We start from the raw sequence: 18,068 nt of genomic DNA, 5'->3' as shown, positions 1-18,068 counted from the left end.
AGGCCCATCATGGCCTAATGGTCCTTGTTGTCCTTTTGAAGAGTCAGGTGGCTGGGACATGGATGTCTTCAGTGTCCTTCGTACTGTATCTACCTCATTTGGTGCATGCCTAGTCATACACGTGCGCCAAGCAACCATAGGGCCATAAATACATTAGCCCTTCATGGAAAATCATGAGAGTCTTCAGATAGTGACACCAGAGAGCCTTATTAGGTTAGTATGACATATGATGATCTAGCTTAGAGCGACCGGGATTAGAGCCGACTTGGTCCGAGTGACTAGGCTGAGGCCGCTCAAGGCGACTAGGCCAGGGCTGATCTAGTCGAGATGACTAGGTTGGGGTAGAGATGGCAATGGGTAAAAACCCGCTGGGTATTACTTGCTCAAACCCATACCCGCGAGAAAAAAATACGCCCGCTAAAAAACCCATACTCATGACGGGTATAAAATTTTGCCCAAACCCATAACCATGCGGGTTTTGGGTACCCAACGGGTTTCCCATACCCACTAACATGAACATAAAAAATAATTCATCATGTAAATGACAATCAATACATTATAAGCTAGCATAAAAGGAACAAGTGATAACTAATTTTAGCTTAAAATTTGTTACATAAAGTTTATTTCAATTAGAACATATTCAATTAATAATATTATGAGACATATTTATAAGGAATGTTGATTTTAAGGCGGGCTTTAAAAACCCATGAGTTTGCGGGTATGAGTAGTGGAAGAACAAACCCATGCCCACGTATCCGTTTGGTTTCCATTTGAACCCATTAACAAACCCATGAGTAGAGAAATTGACCAAAACCCATACCCTAATAGAGTAAATACCCACCGGGTTTCGGGTAGCGGGTACCCATTGCCATCTTTAGGTTGGGGTTGCTCAAGGCGACCAATGTGGGGGATGAACTGGTCGGGATGACTAGATCGAGGTTGATCTGATCGGTGCTATGGTCGGAGTCGACATGGTCAAGGTGACTAGAGCTAGAGGCTATGGAGTATGGGCACGATAGTGTTAGGCGCTGTTAGCTTTCCTAACAAGTCCTAATGCATGGGGCTGTTTTGTGATGACATCTAGCAACCACCCTCATATATGAGTCGCCAAAGTGATGCCTTCATTCACATGTAAGGATATAATCTATGTTTCAGTCGTTCTTGCAAGCTCCACGCATGTTGTTACTGCAAGCTTGATGCTCGTCTCTAGACCAAACTAGGGGTATTTGGTTCCCTTGACTAAAGTTTAGTCTATTTCACATCGGATGTTTAAATATCAATTACGAGTATTAAATATAACCTAATTATAAAACTAACTACATAGATGAAGAATAAATGATGAGTCGAATTTATTAACCCTAATTAACTCATGTTTATCAAACGTTTATTGCAGTGATACGTAAGCAAATTATAGACTAATTAGGCTTAATAGACTCGTCTTACCATTTAGTCATTATATGTATAATTAATTTTATAGTTAGACTATTTATAATACTTTTAACTAATATTGGAACATTTGATGTAATAGAACTAAAATTTAGTACGTTATATCTAAACGGGCCATTAGCCACACTACACGATACACTTGTTTGGCTCAACGCCATCTAGAGTGAACATGTAGAGAGGTGAGCAAGGATGCCATCACGGATGAAAGCGGACGAAAAAATCCCTCTTGAGTTTCTGTTTTCGCATTTTTTGACCCAAACGGAACTGTGTCCTAAATAGTTTGGAATATAGATGGGAGCAGATTAAACGGGTGTACAAAATCAAACGAAAACACAAATATTAAGCTGAAACTCGTAATTTAATATAAACACACATGGTACTGATAGCTAACGGGTGACTGACTGGCAGAGGAACAACATAAAACAAATAGATACAGATAGGCAACACATCGTTGTTGTTTGCTTGCTAGTGGTGTATATAGTTATGATCAGTGTTGTTTGATACTTTAGGCCAATTGCTATTGAGAAGAGCCAATGGCTACGAGGGTTTAGATAACATATAAATGCTTATTGGTCTGATCTTGAACTTGTCAAATATAGGACAAATACAAGTTAAACCCGGCTAAAAACGAGTTCCATCTCGGTTTCCGTTCCGTTCCGATTTTTCTCGCAAATATGAAAACAAACGGGTTAAATATAGAAAACGATATGCCGAAACGAGATTTTACCCGTCCATTTTCAACCCTAAATACCATTAAACCCTTAACCATACCGAATCACATATGCTTATTCCTTTTCATATGGGATAAGCAAAATAGACTTGACTGTCTTTTATTAGCTTTGGTTAACAAGTTTGATTTATAGAGTGTTTGATTTCTTTAGCCACTCTTCTAAACTTTAGTTCCTAGAAATTTTATTTAGAAGACCTATTTTTATTTATCCTGTTTGATATTTCATGGACTAAAGTGACTAAAGTTTAGGAAGTGGAAACCAAACACACCCTTATTATGTCCGTATTAAGATGCAACTTGTGGAGACAAGTATGTAGTCAATCTTCATTATTGTCTTTCTCCTATAGGTACGTATGCAAATATATGGGATTCTCAAAGCGTCGAATCAAACATCAGTTACAAGTTACTATCGAGTTTCTATTTCAGCAAATTCCTTACCACCAAACATGGCAATTGTTTCTGATTGAGCACAAATCAGCTCATCCAAATCAAAATCTACAAGCCAAAGGGATTCTAAAATCATCTAAGTGATACTTAGGGTGTGTTTGGCATGGCTCTGCTCCACCCCAGAGCAGCTCTACTCTAAAACTCTGGGTGGAGCAGCTCTGCTCCATAGTTTAGATTGTTTCTCATAACTAGTGGCAATGGCGGGTAAATAACTCAAAACTCCATGACTAGGTTGCTTTTTTGGAGTTTTCAGAGCAGCAAAAGAGGTACTCCAAAAAATTGTACTACAGCTCCAAAAACTCCATAGAGTTTACAACTCTGGAGTTAGGGTGTTTGGCATGCTCTGGCCAGCTCCTCCTTGGAGTTTTGCTCTGGAGCCATGCCAAACAGGCCCTTATATATATATATATATATATATTTGTCTTAAAATAAGTGTCACAACAAGTTTTGTGTTGATTAAACTTTTTTTAAAGATCGACCAGGTTTACATAAAATATTAATAACATTTATCTCTCTAAAGAAATTTAAGAACATATTTAATTTATATATATTTTGTTAAATATAAAACATTTAATCCATAAACAAACAAGAACTGTATTTATTTTAAAATGGAGATGTTGGAGAAACGGAAATGGAGGACGTTTACAGAAAAGGAAGAAAAGGGAGGGGGGGACAAGAAATAGCGTCCACAGCCCACGGTCACGGTGGCACCAACCCACCAAGGCCAAGCCCGTGGCGTGGTCACTGGTCGGCTACCGCTTTGCAGCTGGCGCGCGGCTTTCACGAGCAGCTCCAGCGCAGGCTCAGCCCGCCCACGCGGCGTACCCGCGGACCGGCCCGCCCGCCGAAGCCCGAACCCGGCAAGGAAAAACTAACACCTCACGCCGTCGCATCTCACGGCCTGTCCCGATTCATTCGGATTTCCTTCCGCCTTCCGACAGCGGCTGTCTCGGCGACCCAACCCCAGCCTGACCCCACCTCCCGCCGCCGCCGCCGCCGCCGCCGCCGCGCCTTCGTCGTCAGGAGCAGGGTCCCGGTGGCTGCGTCTCTCTCCCCTGCCCCCCTGCTCCACACTCGGTTCACGCGTCGGCTCGCTACCGCAGGCCCTCGACTCGTACGCCCGTCCCCGGCGGCGATCCGGCCGGCACCGTAACCCTAGGACTCCGACGGAGCAGGTAGCTTACCGTCCTTCGTGTGGGGCCTCTCTTCCCTCCTCTCTGCTCCTTCTGTTGGATCAGGATTCGAGACGGGCGGTGCGTGTATCCGCGCTCGGTCGCCTGCTCGAGATCGTAGACCGAGGTGCGATGGATTAGATCTCTGAGATTGGAGGTGCGTGGGCTGATGGAAAGCTGGGGTGGAGCCGTTGCTCTGCGTGGATTTTGTTTTCTAGCTGCTGCCGGGATCACAGTGACGAGATCCTGCCATTTCATGTGCTTATTGTATCATGCCTCGAATCTTTGCATATGTCAGGCGCTTATAGCAACTCATTCTTATTTTAATGTGGTTTTCCATATTTTGTTTGTAGTTTTCCATCCTTTGTTTTGGCTAAGTAGTTTAACTATCCAACTAGCGGCTACCATGACGAGGGCAGCTCTACCTGTGCCAAATTTCAAGTGATATAATGATTTTGCATCTTGCTAATCCTACTCTATCATACTAGCAATCAGGCTATTGGAATCAGTATCTGGTTGCTTGTGTTTAACGTGCTGACATGATGTTGCATCTGGTAAATCCAATAAGATGACATGAATGGTCTTAGTCTTATGAAATCTTATGTAGTCTCATACGATCCAGTTGTTTTCAACATCTTACACAATCACATTCCATGATTACTCCCTGTGAATGGATCAGTTTATGTACTAACATAATGATTTGGAGTACATGAAAGGAGCTCCTGCAAATGTGTCTGCTCATATGTTACCATCCATATATTTTCTTTCACACAGCACGTGGAAAGATACTTCAAGTTTGCTGTAGTTCACTTCGGAGCGAACATTAATATTGTATATAGTCAATGCCCGTCGCACACACACTCATATTTAACACCCATAAAAATAAATTTAATATCAAAGTGAACATATGGTCCACATCAGATATTAAACTGATAAGAACAAATATTACACTTTATCTCACCCAAAAGGCCGAGAAAGGTATGAGTTGAAAAGAAGCCTGACCCTTTTTTATAGCCCACTCGATCGCTCGCCCTCCTTTAGCTAGCAAAGTGGTACTATATGGGAGCGCAGCGCTGCACGTGGCTTCCTGTCATGTTGGGCTTGAGTGATTTCTCACGGCCCATCTATGGTGTAATTGGTCTATTGATAGGCGATAAGAGAGGGAGAGGAATAGATCTACTCGCTTCACACGTGACGCACGACGCACAAAACTCGTGCTTTAAAAGAGTAAAGATATGCTCATGTACATAATATAATGGGGACTCGGCATTTACAGACGTCCCATTGTAGAACTACCTAGTTGTAACTTTGACCGCTCGTCATGGCAAAACCCATTTTAGTGCGCAAAAATGTGTTATGATCAATACAATTGTGAATTAGCTCTTCTTGACACAGTTTTTCTACTCAGTGTCTTTATTAGGTTGACAATACAAATTCTGATCTAGATATGTGGCATGCGCCTCAGTGTTAGACTTTTTATGCACTGCCTGGAATATTTAAAATGCAACTCCAATATTAGATATCGATGTACTCAAGTTTCATATATATCTGTGGTATTCACCAACGATGTACTTAGGTCTTTACATGTGTTTGCAATATTATACATCCATTTACATATCCTCCATATGTTTAAGATAATTGTGACCTTAATGTCATGTTATAGTGGTCAGTTTCTTAAATATACTGGTTCTCCAACAGTTTTTCACAAGTAACCAGTTACCAGTGGAATTCATCTGGTGAATGCAAAACTTTCTTATACTTGGCTCGCACTAATTCTGGGTTCCTGTACAGGAATGATGAGTCATGAACAGCAAATTGTCCCTCCTAGTAAGGGTTCTGTGAATGGATTCCCCCATAGAAAACTGGATAAGGAGGGCAGTGGAACGCAAAGTAGAATAAATTTGGTGAGGTCATCCTCTGGTGGTTTTACTAATTCAGGTAAACATCACACCCTATATTAAATGGCTTAATACTTGAACATTTATGAGTTATTGTTGAGAATGTTTCGTCATTAAGAAATGAGCTATTATTGATAATGTTTTCTGTTAATAAGAAAATGGCATCAAACTAGGGCATGGAAGCCATTCCAGGGACCGGCTAATCTATGTTCTAACACAACTTATTGGGCATCATGTGGACGTGCATGTGAATAACGGCTCTATAATCTCTGGAATTTTCCATGCAACAAACCCTGACAAAGACTTTGGTACTCCTCTATTTTTTTTTCTCAGTTCCTGACATAGCTTTTATGAATCCTTTACAGTTTTCTATTTGAGCACCGTTTTTGTGAATTGTATTGGCATATTCATTCAATACTTAACTTCAAGATTCTCCTACAGGCGTCGTCTTAAAAATGGCTCAGGTCATAAAGGATGGTTCTGCCAGAGGACAAAGATATCCTGCTGTTCTTGTAAAGAAACCTGAGACTATGATAATACCGGCAAGGGAGCTTGTACAAGTTTTTGCCAAGGTTTCTTTCTCCATTCCTTTTCTTCTTGTCTATGGTTTGCAAATTTTCATTTATTATTCCTTCCCTAATTATTATTTTGTTTGATTTCTGTGGGGTACTTCTGATGTGTTTATGGATTGAATTGACAAGGTGTCATGAATTATTATCCCATTTCTATGTCATTAAGTTAATTATGTAGTGACTATCCAATATGGATTGTCAGGACATAGAACTTGGCGGCGAGCTGCCAAAAGTTCCTGGCAATGACAAAAGGAAGGACTTGCTGATTGATTCTGCTATTACCCGCTATCATTATCTCGAAGAGAGGGAACTTGAGCGCTGGGCACCAGATGGAGGAGATTCAGAGTGTATTGAACTGGAGAAGTATGACCGGAAGGGAAATAGGTATTTGATGAGCTGAAGCAATATACGTTTTTTCTTCTTCCTTTAACTGCAACAACCAACCACCTTACTACCTTAGCCATAGATATGTAAGGTTGTGAATGTGAGATAAACAATCATCTCTGCCTATCGGCTTCTGTTAATTGTTTCATGGTCATAATTGTAAATTTAGTTCCATAACAGAACAGTGAAAAAGAGGTCCACGCATGACATATTGAACTATGAAAACATGGACTATGTAGATGATAATGCTGAACAATAATATGTGATTTTGTCAGTGTAGAGACACCTTTCATTTTTAGTGGTGTCCTATCACATCAATGGAAATAGTGTTGGAACATCTGAAACATTATTTCCTTTGGTTGTACAAGGCTTCATGATAATTAGTAAATATTAATCCATTCCATACATTTGCAGGAGCTGGGACCAGTTTGAAACCAATGCAGCATTATTTGGGGTAAAGAGTACTTTCAATGAAGAAATTTATACCACAAAGCTTGAGAGAGGTCCTCACATGAGAGAGCTTGAAAAGCATGCTTCGAGAATAGCTAGAGAAATAGAGGGAGAAGATACCAGAGATATTCACCTTGCAGAGGTAAGCTTAGGCTCATATTTCTATTTTTGGTCTCAGTGTTGCAAGTACAGTGAAGACTGAAGTGCATAAAAATATAGTATACAGGCACATTCTTAGTTTTAAAGATATGAAGTATTGAGATTATGTCTGTAGGAGAGAGGCTTATTCCTGGGTGATGACCTGGACCATGATGAAGAGATAAAATATTCAGCAGTGCGTAGAGACACCGATAACAGCAAGTACAAGCCACCATTTACTAAGGTCCCAAGCAGTACATGCCATGTTGATTCGTTTAACAGGACAGTCAATATTGATCCGAATGATTCACTGGCATGTTCATCAACAATGGTACAGACGTATAACTTTTTTATACTAATGTTGCTAATTAAGTACTCCATAAACTCTTCCAAGATATACTTTGACCGTTAACTTATCTTGCTTACAATACAATATGTTACCAATTACTACAAAGCTGATGTTTATTGCAACATTTGTGAAATAAGAATCTACCGATGCATCATCTTCTGTGCACTGAACATACATGTATTTTAAATAATTCATGGTCAAAGCACACTGTATTCTGACATTGGGCAGGTATTATATTAGGTGTTAGGCAGTCTCTATCGTGTAACTTTGCTGGTCAATTTATTTTTTCTGCAAGTTTGACTTGATATATTCTAAAAACATGGAATGTAAGAGTATAAGGTAATGTTGTTTCCTTGTTTCTTTTATCTTAAAGAAGCCTTGGGATGTGTTTGCCTTTTATCAACAATATTTCCAATCTATTCTATGAGAAACTTACAAGTCAAATTACATTTTCTTTTAAGAGCCATTTGTTTCGAGAGAGTAATTCTATGATCTGATTGACACACTATATTCATAAACAATAGCTATGCTAATGCAATATTTGGAAGCAAGACTTCTGCAATTTTCTTAGTTTGTTTCTTTGATGTTCAGGACAAAGAATCATCATCCCACATATTTGATGACACTGATGCATCTGCCACTATCCATACAAATAGCGTTAGCCAGCCAACATCTGATTATCTGTCAGATAGACCCTTGTCCAATGATGAAAACAGGTACAAAGTCCTCTTCACTTGGACTGTTCAGTCTTCAATTATGTGCATATAAGTTAATGTAAGATCTTAGTAGCTGATTTCAAGGCGGTCCCTGTTGGGAACCAGGGAATTTATCTCTCAAGAGGAGAGATTACATCAGAATTAGGGGGAGAGGGAGAACCCCTACCTGTGGCAGGCTTAACGGATTTTCTTCTCTGCTCAGCCCTGCCGATGGAGACCTCTATTTATAGCTATAATCCAGCCATATTTCTAAGGATAGCAACTAACTGATCTATTCCTATCTCTAGTGCTTATCTCCTTAACAGATTTATCCCTATCTCTAGTGCTTATCTCCTTAACAGATTTATTCCTATCTCTAGTGCTTATCTTGTTTAGCCCCTTTAGGTGCCGGCTGGGTTGGCTGAGCCTTCTCTGGCCTAGACCACGGCTGTAGGTCTTTGACTTTGAAGGCATCCACAACAGTCCCTATCTCATGTTACTTGCTGCAGGTGCTATTTCCCATGATAAGGTTTCTATTTATTGTTGACCTTCAGCTAGACTCGATCTAGCCAACCACATACCAATGTAACTTTATTTAATCTGAGCTTAAGCTCATTAGTGCTCTGCTTTCAAATGAAAGTCTACCCTGGCTTGCTTAGGACAAAATAATTTCTTATTTTTATGCTCTCAATTGCATCCAAGCTGTTTTAAGACCTTGGCATGTTCATACCCCTAACCCCTTGCTAACTCACCAGCAATGATTTTTTGGTGCTTGTTAATCCTTCCGGAAACCACCAGGTTTATACTTTTTATTTGAAGAAGGATAACATGTTTTAGAACATTTCAAAGCTACCCTTTCTGGGAAAAACGGTTCGATTTTATGCTAATAACTAATCCCAGTTTGTGTACACGTTTTTACCTTTATATAAATACATAAAAGTTCATAGCTGCTATGATATTAGTCTAACCAATTGCTCGAAGGCCTTTGCTCTTCATGCCCACTCTGATTTTTGGAGTCATGGTTTTCAATTATGCTTGCCTCTTTTGAAGTTTTTCCTGTTGTATCACTTATATCACTTAACTATTACAATCCTAATTGTAGTTTATTGATTTATGCTAACATCAAGTACGCTCTTTTGGGCTGGCCGTATGTTGTAGCCGGTATCCCTTGTGGCAGTTGAAACTGTACTTATTGAGTGTACTCCAGTTTTTACTGGTTGAACATGACATGTTTTTGAAGTAGGTCACTAGTAACATGTTAGAACAGATGACAGCATAATTGATGCACAAAACAAATTTGACATCTTGTTGTGCACCTTAGGTTGGACAGAAAGCTGAACAAAGAGAGTAATGAAAACATGGATAACAGAAAGTTGCAACATGAGGATAATGTAAGTTTATGTTACTTTGTTAAATATAGCTGTCAAAAAAATTCTTCACGCGCCTGAATTGAATTTGTTTTCTTTTTATTTAACAGTTACCTGATGGTGCCAGACCTCTTATTTCGGAAGGTGAGTATTAATTGTACGCATCAATTGGAAATTTGCTATACTTGTAGACTTGGTGGCTCATTTTCCATTTATCTTGATCATTTGGATGTATGTCAGCTCTCCTTTTCTTCGTTTAAGCATTGTTTCTTGGATCTCATTGTTGTTGTTTTGTCCTTTTTGCTATTTATCAATTGTATAAAGATAAGATTCTAAATGGATTGTTCCATTACGTACATTACATTTACAGATTGTACCTGTGCCAGCCTGCCAGATGTGGGTGTGTATGTCACATATGCACCTGAAGGTTACATATAAAATTTAAATAAAATTGGTTGTAGATGTTGAGAAACACATACAAACAGTCAATATGGTGTTTATCATGTGCTAACAAGTACAGCTTGTTTTCTCTTTTTGATTCTCAATGGCACTTCTATTTTATGTGCACCATTACATGTTTTTTTAACTTCGGGTTTGGGACATGTTGAACTAACTGTACTTAATCTTATGGTGGGGTTACCATTTCCCCGGGCTCTGACCAGTTTCCCTATTATTATGTTACACATCAGATGTGAATTTATAGGAATTGTTTTGTTTTGCTGCCTGGCATGCGTATTTCCATAGTTTTGAGCTTATTTATAGCTGCATCTTGATTTATTTGATTAAATTGCTTTGGACCTTCCTGCTGTTCTTTGGCTCTACAAAATTGCAACAGTTCAATAGCACAATATGTGATGCTATGCTACTTCTGCAGCGTTGGATGGGCGATCCTCAAGTTCACATGCATATGAACCGTCTTTTTCTGGTCAAGGATTCAAATCTCCAGAAACACCCGATTCGACAGTGCCTGTCAAGCATCCTTCTGCGATGGAACCTGTGACTTCCTCTCAAAGACCTGGCAGCTCAACATCGTCAACATCAGAGCGCATTGGTGCAAACTCAGCCGCGGGTGCTCCTGGCTTGTCACCAAGCTCTTCAATAGGATCTCTTACCGCTGAAAAATCGACTTTGAACCCTAATGCTAAGGTCTGACTGATATGAAGTTGTTTATGTCTTCTTTGATCACTTTTCATGATGAGTCTGCTAGTACCAAATCTTAAGTTAATATACACAACTTTTATGTATTTAATATCAACTTAAATAAGTTTTATTGGTAGGAACCTAAATTGGTTCATAGCTCTGTGTGATGAGAGGTAGTACATTGGCCCTTTTATGATTGCATGCTTATGAACGTGTCTATTTAGCTGTTTTTGCAATTTATACATAAATGATAGTTGTTTTTTCTAATCAGGAATTCAAGCTAAATCCTAATGCCAAGAGTTTCACTCCGTCAGCATCTCTGAGGCCACCACACCCTACATCATCTGATGCATCATATTACTATCCTAATAACATGCCGGCGATGCCACTTGGACCCGGTTTGCCTGTGGGCATGGGGGTGAGCATTTGTGTCACTGTTTCCTTTTCATGTTTGTTCTTTGAAATAGGTGGAACATGAAATAGGTGGAACATGATTTCAAAATAAATGCAGATGGTCAAATACTGGTCTCAGATGAATGAGTTAGTTCTCAGTAGACATCACTGAAGAGAGAACTAGTTTGCACTTTGCAGACAATATTTGTGTTGTTTTCTAACATAATTGTTATTGTTTTACTTTGAATGTGATGTTTGAACTGGTTCTTCTGGTTTCCTGAATTGTTTATGATATTAAGTAGAACCTGAAAGTTTTCTGACCAGTAGTAATATTGGTAAGATCACGATGTTGCAGACAGATATATTCCCTGAAACAAGTAGACTTTCATCTCTTGTTTTTTCGTGAAAGGATCTCATAATATGTTTGTACTCCAAACTGAAAGACTTTTTACTTTTTCTGTATATATTGCTTTAACTATGTATCTAGACCTAGTGTATATCTTTCTGCATAGCAAAATTTATGTATCTAGAAAAGCCAAAACATCTTATAATTTGGAATGGAGCATGGTTATTAAGGCGTCTGTTACAGTGTGTTTGGTTGGACGTATAAGGAAGGGTGGAAGGGGGCGGCCACATTTTCTATAGTGTTTGGATGGGAGTCACACGGGGGCGAGGTGAACACCGGAGCAATTTTTGGTGGTGGCGTGATCCCAAAAAATCGAGGGGACGATGTTGTGACGGAACCTCCCAAGTAATTAGGCCCACCTACAGTTGTCCTTGTCCAACAGACATCATACAACCCTGTAGATGTTCCTGAATCACTTGACAAGTTCGGTATCTTCTTTCTTACCTTTCCAGGAACGTTTCACCCGTCTTGCAGACATTACAGAACATCGGAGATATAGAAATGCGGAAGCGATTACATAAACTTACATTTATTTAGAAAGCAAGATCAAGTTATTTATTACAGACCAGAGTTATAAAACGAGTGCTGAGTAGTATTATTACAATACCAAGGGAGGCAAAAACTCCTCCCGATAGTTTTTATAAAAGTTCTATATGGAGGACCATGTCCTCCCGCAGCTTCACTCTTGTTTCTCTTCATTTGGAACCACCTTGGAGCAAAAGCAACAAAAATTTGTCGCTTCCTCACCTAAAAACAACGGGGGAATAAACCCTGGCGGTCCGGTTCAATTAAAGGGGTCGAGGGGTTTGCGGGGTACCTAAGGATACTAGAACAAGCAGCAGAGGGGCTTGAGCTAACCTGAATCGAGCTGGCCGCGGTGAGGTACTCTTCGCGGTGGCGGAAACCGAATTGGGGGAAGTGAGCGATTCTCCGGCTATGGGGGCTAATCGGAGACGGGAGTGGTGGCTATGGCTTCACGATGACATAGCGCAGCTGCCCCGGCCATCAATTTATAGAGGGCATCGACGGTGGCGCTCAATTTGGTCGAGCAGAGCTGGCGGCCGGAAACATGGAAGGATCATGGCGCAGTGAGTTCGTGTCCTCAGTCGTGGCGAGCTCACCAGCGACGATTTGATGGCTGTAAAGAGTCACGGCGACGCGACAGCGGTGTTCGGATAATTTATCAGCTTACCGTTTCAATAGCCGACTCGAATCCACGAGATCGGTAGTGATTTTCCGATCCAGGCAATTGTCGAGCGCTTGGGGAATATCGCGCTGCTAGCTTCGTCTTCACCCGATTCTTGGAATTCTTGATGACGCGCGGAACGACGACGACACAGGAGGGTGACGTATATAGAGCTGTACACGCAGCGTTTTACCGTGTCGAACGCGCGTGTGACGGACTTGATATCGACTGCGAGCAGTTTCGCGCGCACGACAACGCGACGGAGGTGAACTGAACAGGGAGCTTCGCGGCAGCACGCGCAGGAACAACGGAACGCTACGCGCGCGACGCAAAGGCGAGCAGAACGCGAACTGGGCAGAGTTGAGCCAGGGAGCTTCGACAAACGCGGGGCTCAAGCGGGATCGATGGCGCGACCATCCTGGCCGAGCAGGGAACTGCAGGGATGCACGACCAGCGAGCACGGTGAGGCGAGGACACAGATGCTTGCGACCTGGGCGAACTCGGCTGGGAAAAGAACACATGGCTGGATATTATCAGCAAGATCCGAGAGCGAGGGAACTTGACGCGTGCAGAGAAACAACACAGCATAGTGGTTCAGGGACCAATTCGAGCTGGAGCTGCGCGCGCCATGGGCGATAGCCGGGAGAGCTCGAGCAACTCCAGAAATGGATACACCCACCACATGCTGTCCGTGCACGAGCAAGCTGCGGCGGGCAGAGGCCATCGCCATGAGCGAGCAGGGCGCGCGACGCGCGGCGGCCATGGCGAGCCGACAGAGGGTGTCGCGAGCTGGAGAGAGAGATGGAGGGAGGGAGAGAGGAAACCGCGACCATGGACTAGGAAATAGGAGGGCGCCGAGCACCAGAGAGATGGGACGCGCCGGCCATGGAACAGGGGCAACGCCGGCGAGCTGAAGAGGGCGTGGTCCGTGCGGGAATCGGGCGCGCAGGAGCAAGCTTGGTTGGGCTGGAGCACGACGACCAGACGCTGTGAGAAGGAGACCGAGCTCGGCGTTGAGGACTGGGGCGAGCTGGAGGGAGCTCCGGCCGGCGTGGGAGCTGGAGGCTGAGCAGAGCAGCGACAACACGAAAAATCAGAGGAAGACGAACCCACCCGCGACTGGAGATGGAGGTTGCGGCTAGGAGCGCGGCATGGGGAAGCCGCCATGGAAAGGACCTCGGCTGGCTGGGATGGATGCCAGAGAGAGGAGAGAGCAGAGAGATAAGCACCAGAGAGAGGAGGCCGTGGGTGCGCAAGGATAAGAATGGCTGGAGAGAAGCCCGCGCGCGTGATTTGCCGCTCGGCTGGGCGCGAGATTTTTTACGAGCTGAGCGGCGCAGGAGATAAGCCAGACACGCACGGTAAGAAAAAAATATCAGCAAAAGAAAGAGAGAGCGATGAGAAGGATGCCAAGGAAGATGGCAACGACTTGCGGATGACGCTGGGACAGACTTCAGAAAAATCAAGGACCGGATAGAATCCAAGGCTCGTTGCGTGGAGAAGGTCTGGAACCTGCGCGCGGTGAAGAGAGGCATAAAGTACCACGCCATGACTAGTACTGATAAAAAAAATCGATGGGGATAAGGCTTTTGAAAGAAAATTGTAGTTTTTCCTCTTTTCATATAATTTGTTTCGAGGAGAACGAATTATAGATATAAATAAATCCAAGTTTTAGTATTAGGATTTGGAGGGATTAAACGAACTGGTTTAAAATAAGTTTCGGACTACGTATTTTATTTTCTGAATCACGAAATGGAAATTCAGAGGAATAACAGCTTAGACGGTTCTGCCCGAATCTCGTTTGGATAATTTTCGTGACTATTCCGGCCACGATATAAATAGACCAAATTGCAATGAGTTCGGCTTCGGTATTTTAATCTGCTCTGCGTGATTAGTCGAAACCAGATCCGCTAAGGCATACGCGATTTCGTCGCCAAAATAGCATGCAGACGGATAAGTTGGATCTTAACCTCGCGCACGATTTCTCTCAGACAACGCGTGATACAGATTATTTTGCCCCGAACACCTTAGTTGTCGAGTTCAAATTAATTTGTCCGGGATAAAATCATCCGAGTGAGTCGAGCTTCCGAATTTCGTATTCGCGCGAGCGATGAATTTTAAATAATCACCGGACGCACCGATTTTTAGAACGACGATGTTCCGAACATCACGAAAATTTAGGAAGAGCCCGGATGAATAAAAACAAGAACGACGTCGCACCCGCGACAGACGAAACAGATGCGATATTAAAATCGCAATAGGCGAAGATGTTTAAAAATTCATCATCCGTTTTATCCACTGATTACGTGCTTAAATCCGTACTCGCTGTCGAGCGGAATATAAACACCTGGGGTGTTACAGATGTCGCCCCCCACCTCATCATACTTTGTCCTCAAACCGAACACATCCTTAAGCGTATCCTAAGCATCGCGTAGGCGCTAAGGCACGCTCACAAGCCAAGGCGTCTACCTCGCCTTGCCCAGGTGCGTAAGGCGTCATCGGGCATCCTCGGGGTGTTGTCGGGGCGGCGGCGGCGGTGGTGTGGAGCCTCCTTCCCCGTCGGCGCGCGGGCTTGTTACCTCTTAGCTCAGGCAGCGCACGGGAGTGGAGCGGCTGCGTGCACGCGTGCTTCCTCTGCCCTCTCTGTCTCAGCACAGGCGGCACCAGTCAGAGGAGAAGGACGCAGGGGAGGGAGAGCTGCGGGGGAGGGAACGAAGAGGTGCTGCTGGCGCGGGGGAGGGAACGAAGAGATGCTGGCGGCGGGGGAGGAGAAGAAAGGCATGCTGTCGGCTGCAAGGAGACTTGATATTTTAACCTAAAACTGCTATTGGGCTAAACTGGTTATGGGCTTTTTTCTTTTCTTTTTTCTATTTCTCTCTTCTACTAGGCTGAAATGGGCCTACTAGGTTTGTGCTAGCTTGCCTATTAATTTTGAATTAGTGTTATATAAGTAATATTTGGTCTAATATTACTTATAATTAAGGCGTCGCCTCGCCTTACGCTTTACCGCCTAAAAGGTAAAAAGGGGGTCGGTCGCCTTATATCGTCTTACCGCCTTAATAACTATGGAATGGAGTACACTTGATTGTTATTGAGCATTAATGAAGTGTAAACTTTCGAGTCACATTCTTTTCAGAAGGTTTTACTTCATTAATCGAACCTTGTTTCTGAATGAGCATTATGTTAGTCACTGCATTTACATAAATTAAATTGCAGTTCCCACCGGCATATGGCGCCCAGCCTGTCATGTACAATACTCAACCTGGAGCATCACCGCACGGTTACATGCATCCTGCTGGTCCACAGGTGAGAAAAGCTTTACCTGTAGTGAAGTTGACTTCGCATTTTTACTTTTCAGTTAATCCCTGGATATCATGTATTAGTGAATTGTTAATCTGAAGGATTTCTATGCTTGTTCATTTTTTTGCACTATCTTGAATCCTCTAGTTTTTATTCAGATGGTCCCTTGAATTCTCTTGGGTTATCCATCTATATGATACTGTGTAGGACTGACCAGATAAATTTGATTTCAAATATACTCTTGAAATGCTGTGTTTTTAAGTTTTAATCCACCTCAAATTATAAGACGTTTTGATTTTTCTAGATACATAGATTGTGCACTTAGGCATACACTATGTCTAGGTACATAGTAAAAGCAATGCATCTAAAAAACCAAAAGTCTTATAATTTGGAATTTGGAAGTGAGGAAGTAGCATTTAGTGTTATGAACTTTGTTTGAGTAATACAACTTTATCCTTTGCAATGTTCTTTCTTCTATCTTATTAATATTTTGGTCCACAAATTACAATGCATTGCGATTAAGCAGGTTCACATATTTAATTTATTTGAGCACTTCTAATGAAGGGCAGACTTGGGGGGTGTTTGTTTGGGATTATAATCTGTCCAGATTGTATAATTCAACAAATTTTGATCTACAAATTATTAGTTCAAAATTTGTTGGATTATATAATCTAGATATATTATAATCCCAAACAACACCCCCTTAGTGTAGTGGTGAGAGCTGTCTCACTGAGTCACCAGGTCATGGGTTCGAAGCAGCCTCTCTGTATGTGTTGTCTGTAGACCTCACCCGTGTGGCAGTCTTCAGCACTGGGTCTGCCCTTTTTGAGTGCACTTCAATCTAGATTGAAACTTGCTTTGTAAATTGTTAATTTTGCTAACTTTACTTCATATGTGCAGTATGGGCAACAAATGACGATTGGGGGGCAGACTCGTCCAGTTTATTATTATGCGCCTGTAAGTTAAAAAAATGACTGTCTTATTTGCCTTTGTACATACCATGACATTGGACTATAACAATCAGAGCAATATAGTGAAATCCCTTTTCTTGATTTTGGTTGAAATATGTTTTTCAGGAGATGCAACAATACAGAGGAAGAAACTTTTAGATATACCATTCTGAACTGCTCTTAGATGGAAGTCGCTGCAATCCCCACAAGTGGGATTTTGACCAGCAAAAACCGCTATTACAATGGAAAAAACTGGTCCTGTTGTGTTGCTCGGATTGGTTGGACAAAAAAGCGCACCGACTTTGTGTTGCTCGGATTGCCTGGTCAAAATGCTCTTCATTGTCCTGTATCAGTGTTGCTCGGAAGCAGGTTCACTGGAATTTCATATTATTTTTGTCAGACTATTGATGTTGTAAATTGAATTGCGGGTCATCTGTTCGACCCGGAAATGACATTCATAAATGTGTGAGGTTGCCCCATGTAACATTTATGTGTTCCTTAACGTTGTTCTGATGTAAGATTTGGACGAAATGGATCAAATTGCTGACCTATCTGCTCGTTTATACCCAGCTGGAGTAGCAAGCATGGAGGGGACGTAGAGTCTTACTAGCGTTTGGGATGGAGACCTAAAAATTGTTAGGGCTTACGTTTATAATTTGCGAACCAGGGTGGTTATAAGATTGTTGCCATTATCGTGTAGTCACTGGATTGAAAGGTGTTGGTGGGCATTGACATCTGATGTGGTTCATGTGTTGGTAATGGACGGCGGTATTATAGGGAAGTAGGTAGTGTTTGGTTTACCATGGGTAATGGTATCGCAATGGAAGTTAAAAAGCGGTGGATTTCAAATCAATGAATACCATTGCATGTTTTGCTTGGTTGAGTTTTGTAATACTTTTTTATTCCAATACACTGTTTGTTTTGGAAACCAATGTAACGTAATGAAATTAAGAATGTGAGTTTTATATCATTTTTTGATTCCAATACACTTTTAATATAAGAAACAATTTAACATTATTTGTAAACATAAAAATTCAGTATTTAC

General features: G+C 42.0%; 1 protein-coding gene and 1 non-coding gene across 4 annotated transcripts; one reads left to right on the top strand and one right to left on the bottom strand.

The window, feature by feature from the left end:
• Positions 1 to 3,366: 3,366 nt before the first annotated feature.
• LOC100502245 (Polyadenylate-binding protein-interacting protein 3) lies at positions 3,367 to 17,586 on the top strand. Of its 3 annotated transcripts, none has more exons than XM_008646000.4 (15): positions 3,367 to 3,798; positions 5,587 to 5,733; positions 5,849 to 6,001; positions 6,135 to 6,265; positions 6,468 to 6,649; positions 7,064 to 7,241; positions 7,374 to 7,568; positions 8,178 to 8,302; positions 9,603 to 9,672; positions 9,759 to 9,792; positions 10,523 to 10,794; positions 11,060 to 11,206; positions 15,990 to 16,079; positions 16,974 to 17,030; positions 17,150 to 17,586. In XM_008646000.4, the coding sequence occupies exons 2-15, from the start codon at positions 5,589 to 5,591 to the stop codon at positions 17,180 to 17,182; spliced, it is 1,812 nt and encodes a 603-aa protein (XP_008644222.1). In that variant the 5' UTR covers positions 3,367 to 3,798; positions 5,587 to 5,588; the 3' UTR covers positions 17,183 to 17,586. The 3 variants fall into 3 exon arrangements, with proteins under 3 accessions (XP_008644222.1, XP_020393113.1, XP_008644223.1); XM_008646001.2 differs by having other exon boundaries at positions 3,512 to 3,798; positions 5,867 to 6,001; XM_020537524.2 differs by lacking the exon at positions 5,849 to 6,001 and having other exon boundaries at positions 3,436 to 3,798.
• On the bottom strand, positions 4,575 to 4,777 carry LOC111589480 (U2 spliceosomal RNA). The gene has a single exon (XR_004849893.1). It is a non-coding gene; the product is annotated as a U2 spliceosomal RNA (small nuclear RNA).
• Positions 17,587 to 18,068: the final 482 nt, after the last annotated feature.

This window comes from Zea mays, chromosome 5, assembly GCF_902167145.1.
Source record: "Zea mays cultivar B73 chromosome 5, Zm-B73-REFERENCE-NAM-5.0, whole genome shotgun sequence".
Classification (NCBI taxonomy): Eukaryota; Viridiplantae; Streptophyta; class Magnoliopsida; order Poales; family Poaceae; genus Zea; species Zea mays.
This window is presented reverse-complemented; position numbering and strand designations above follow the sequence as displayed.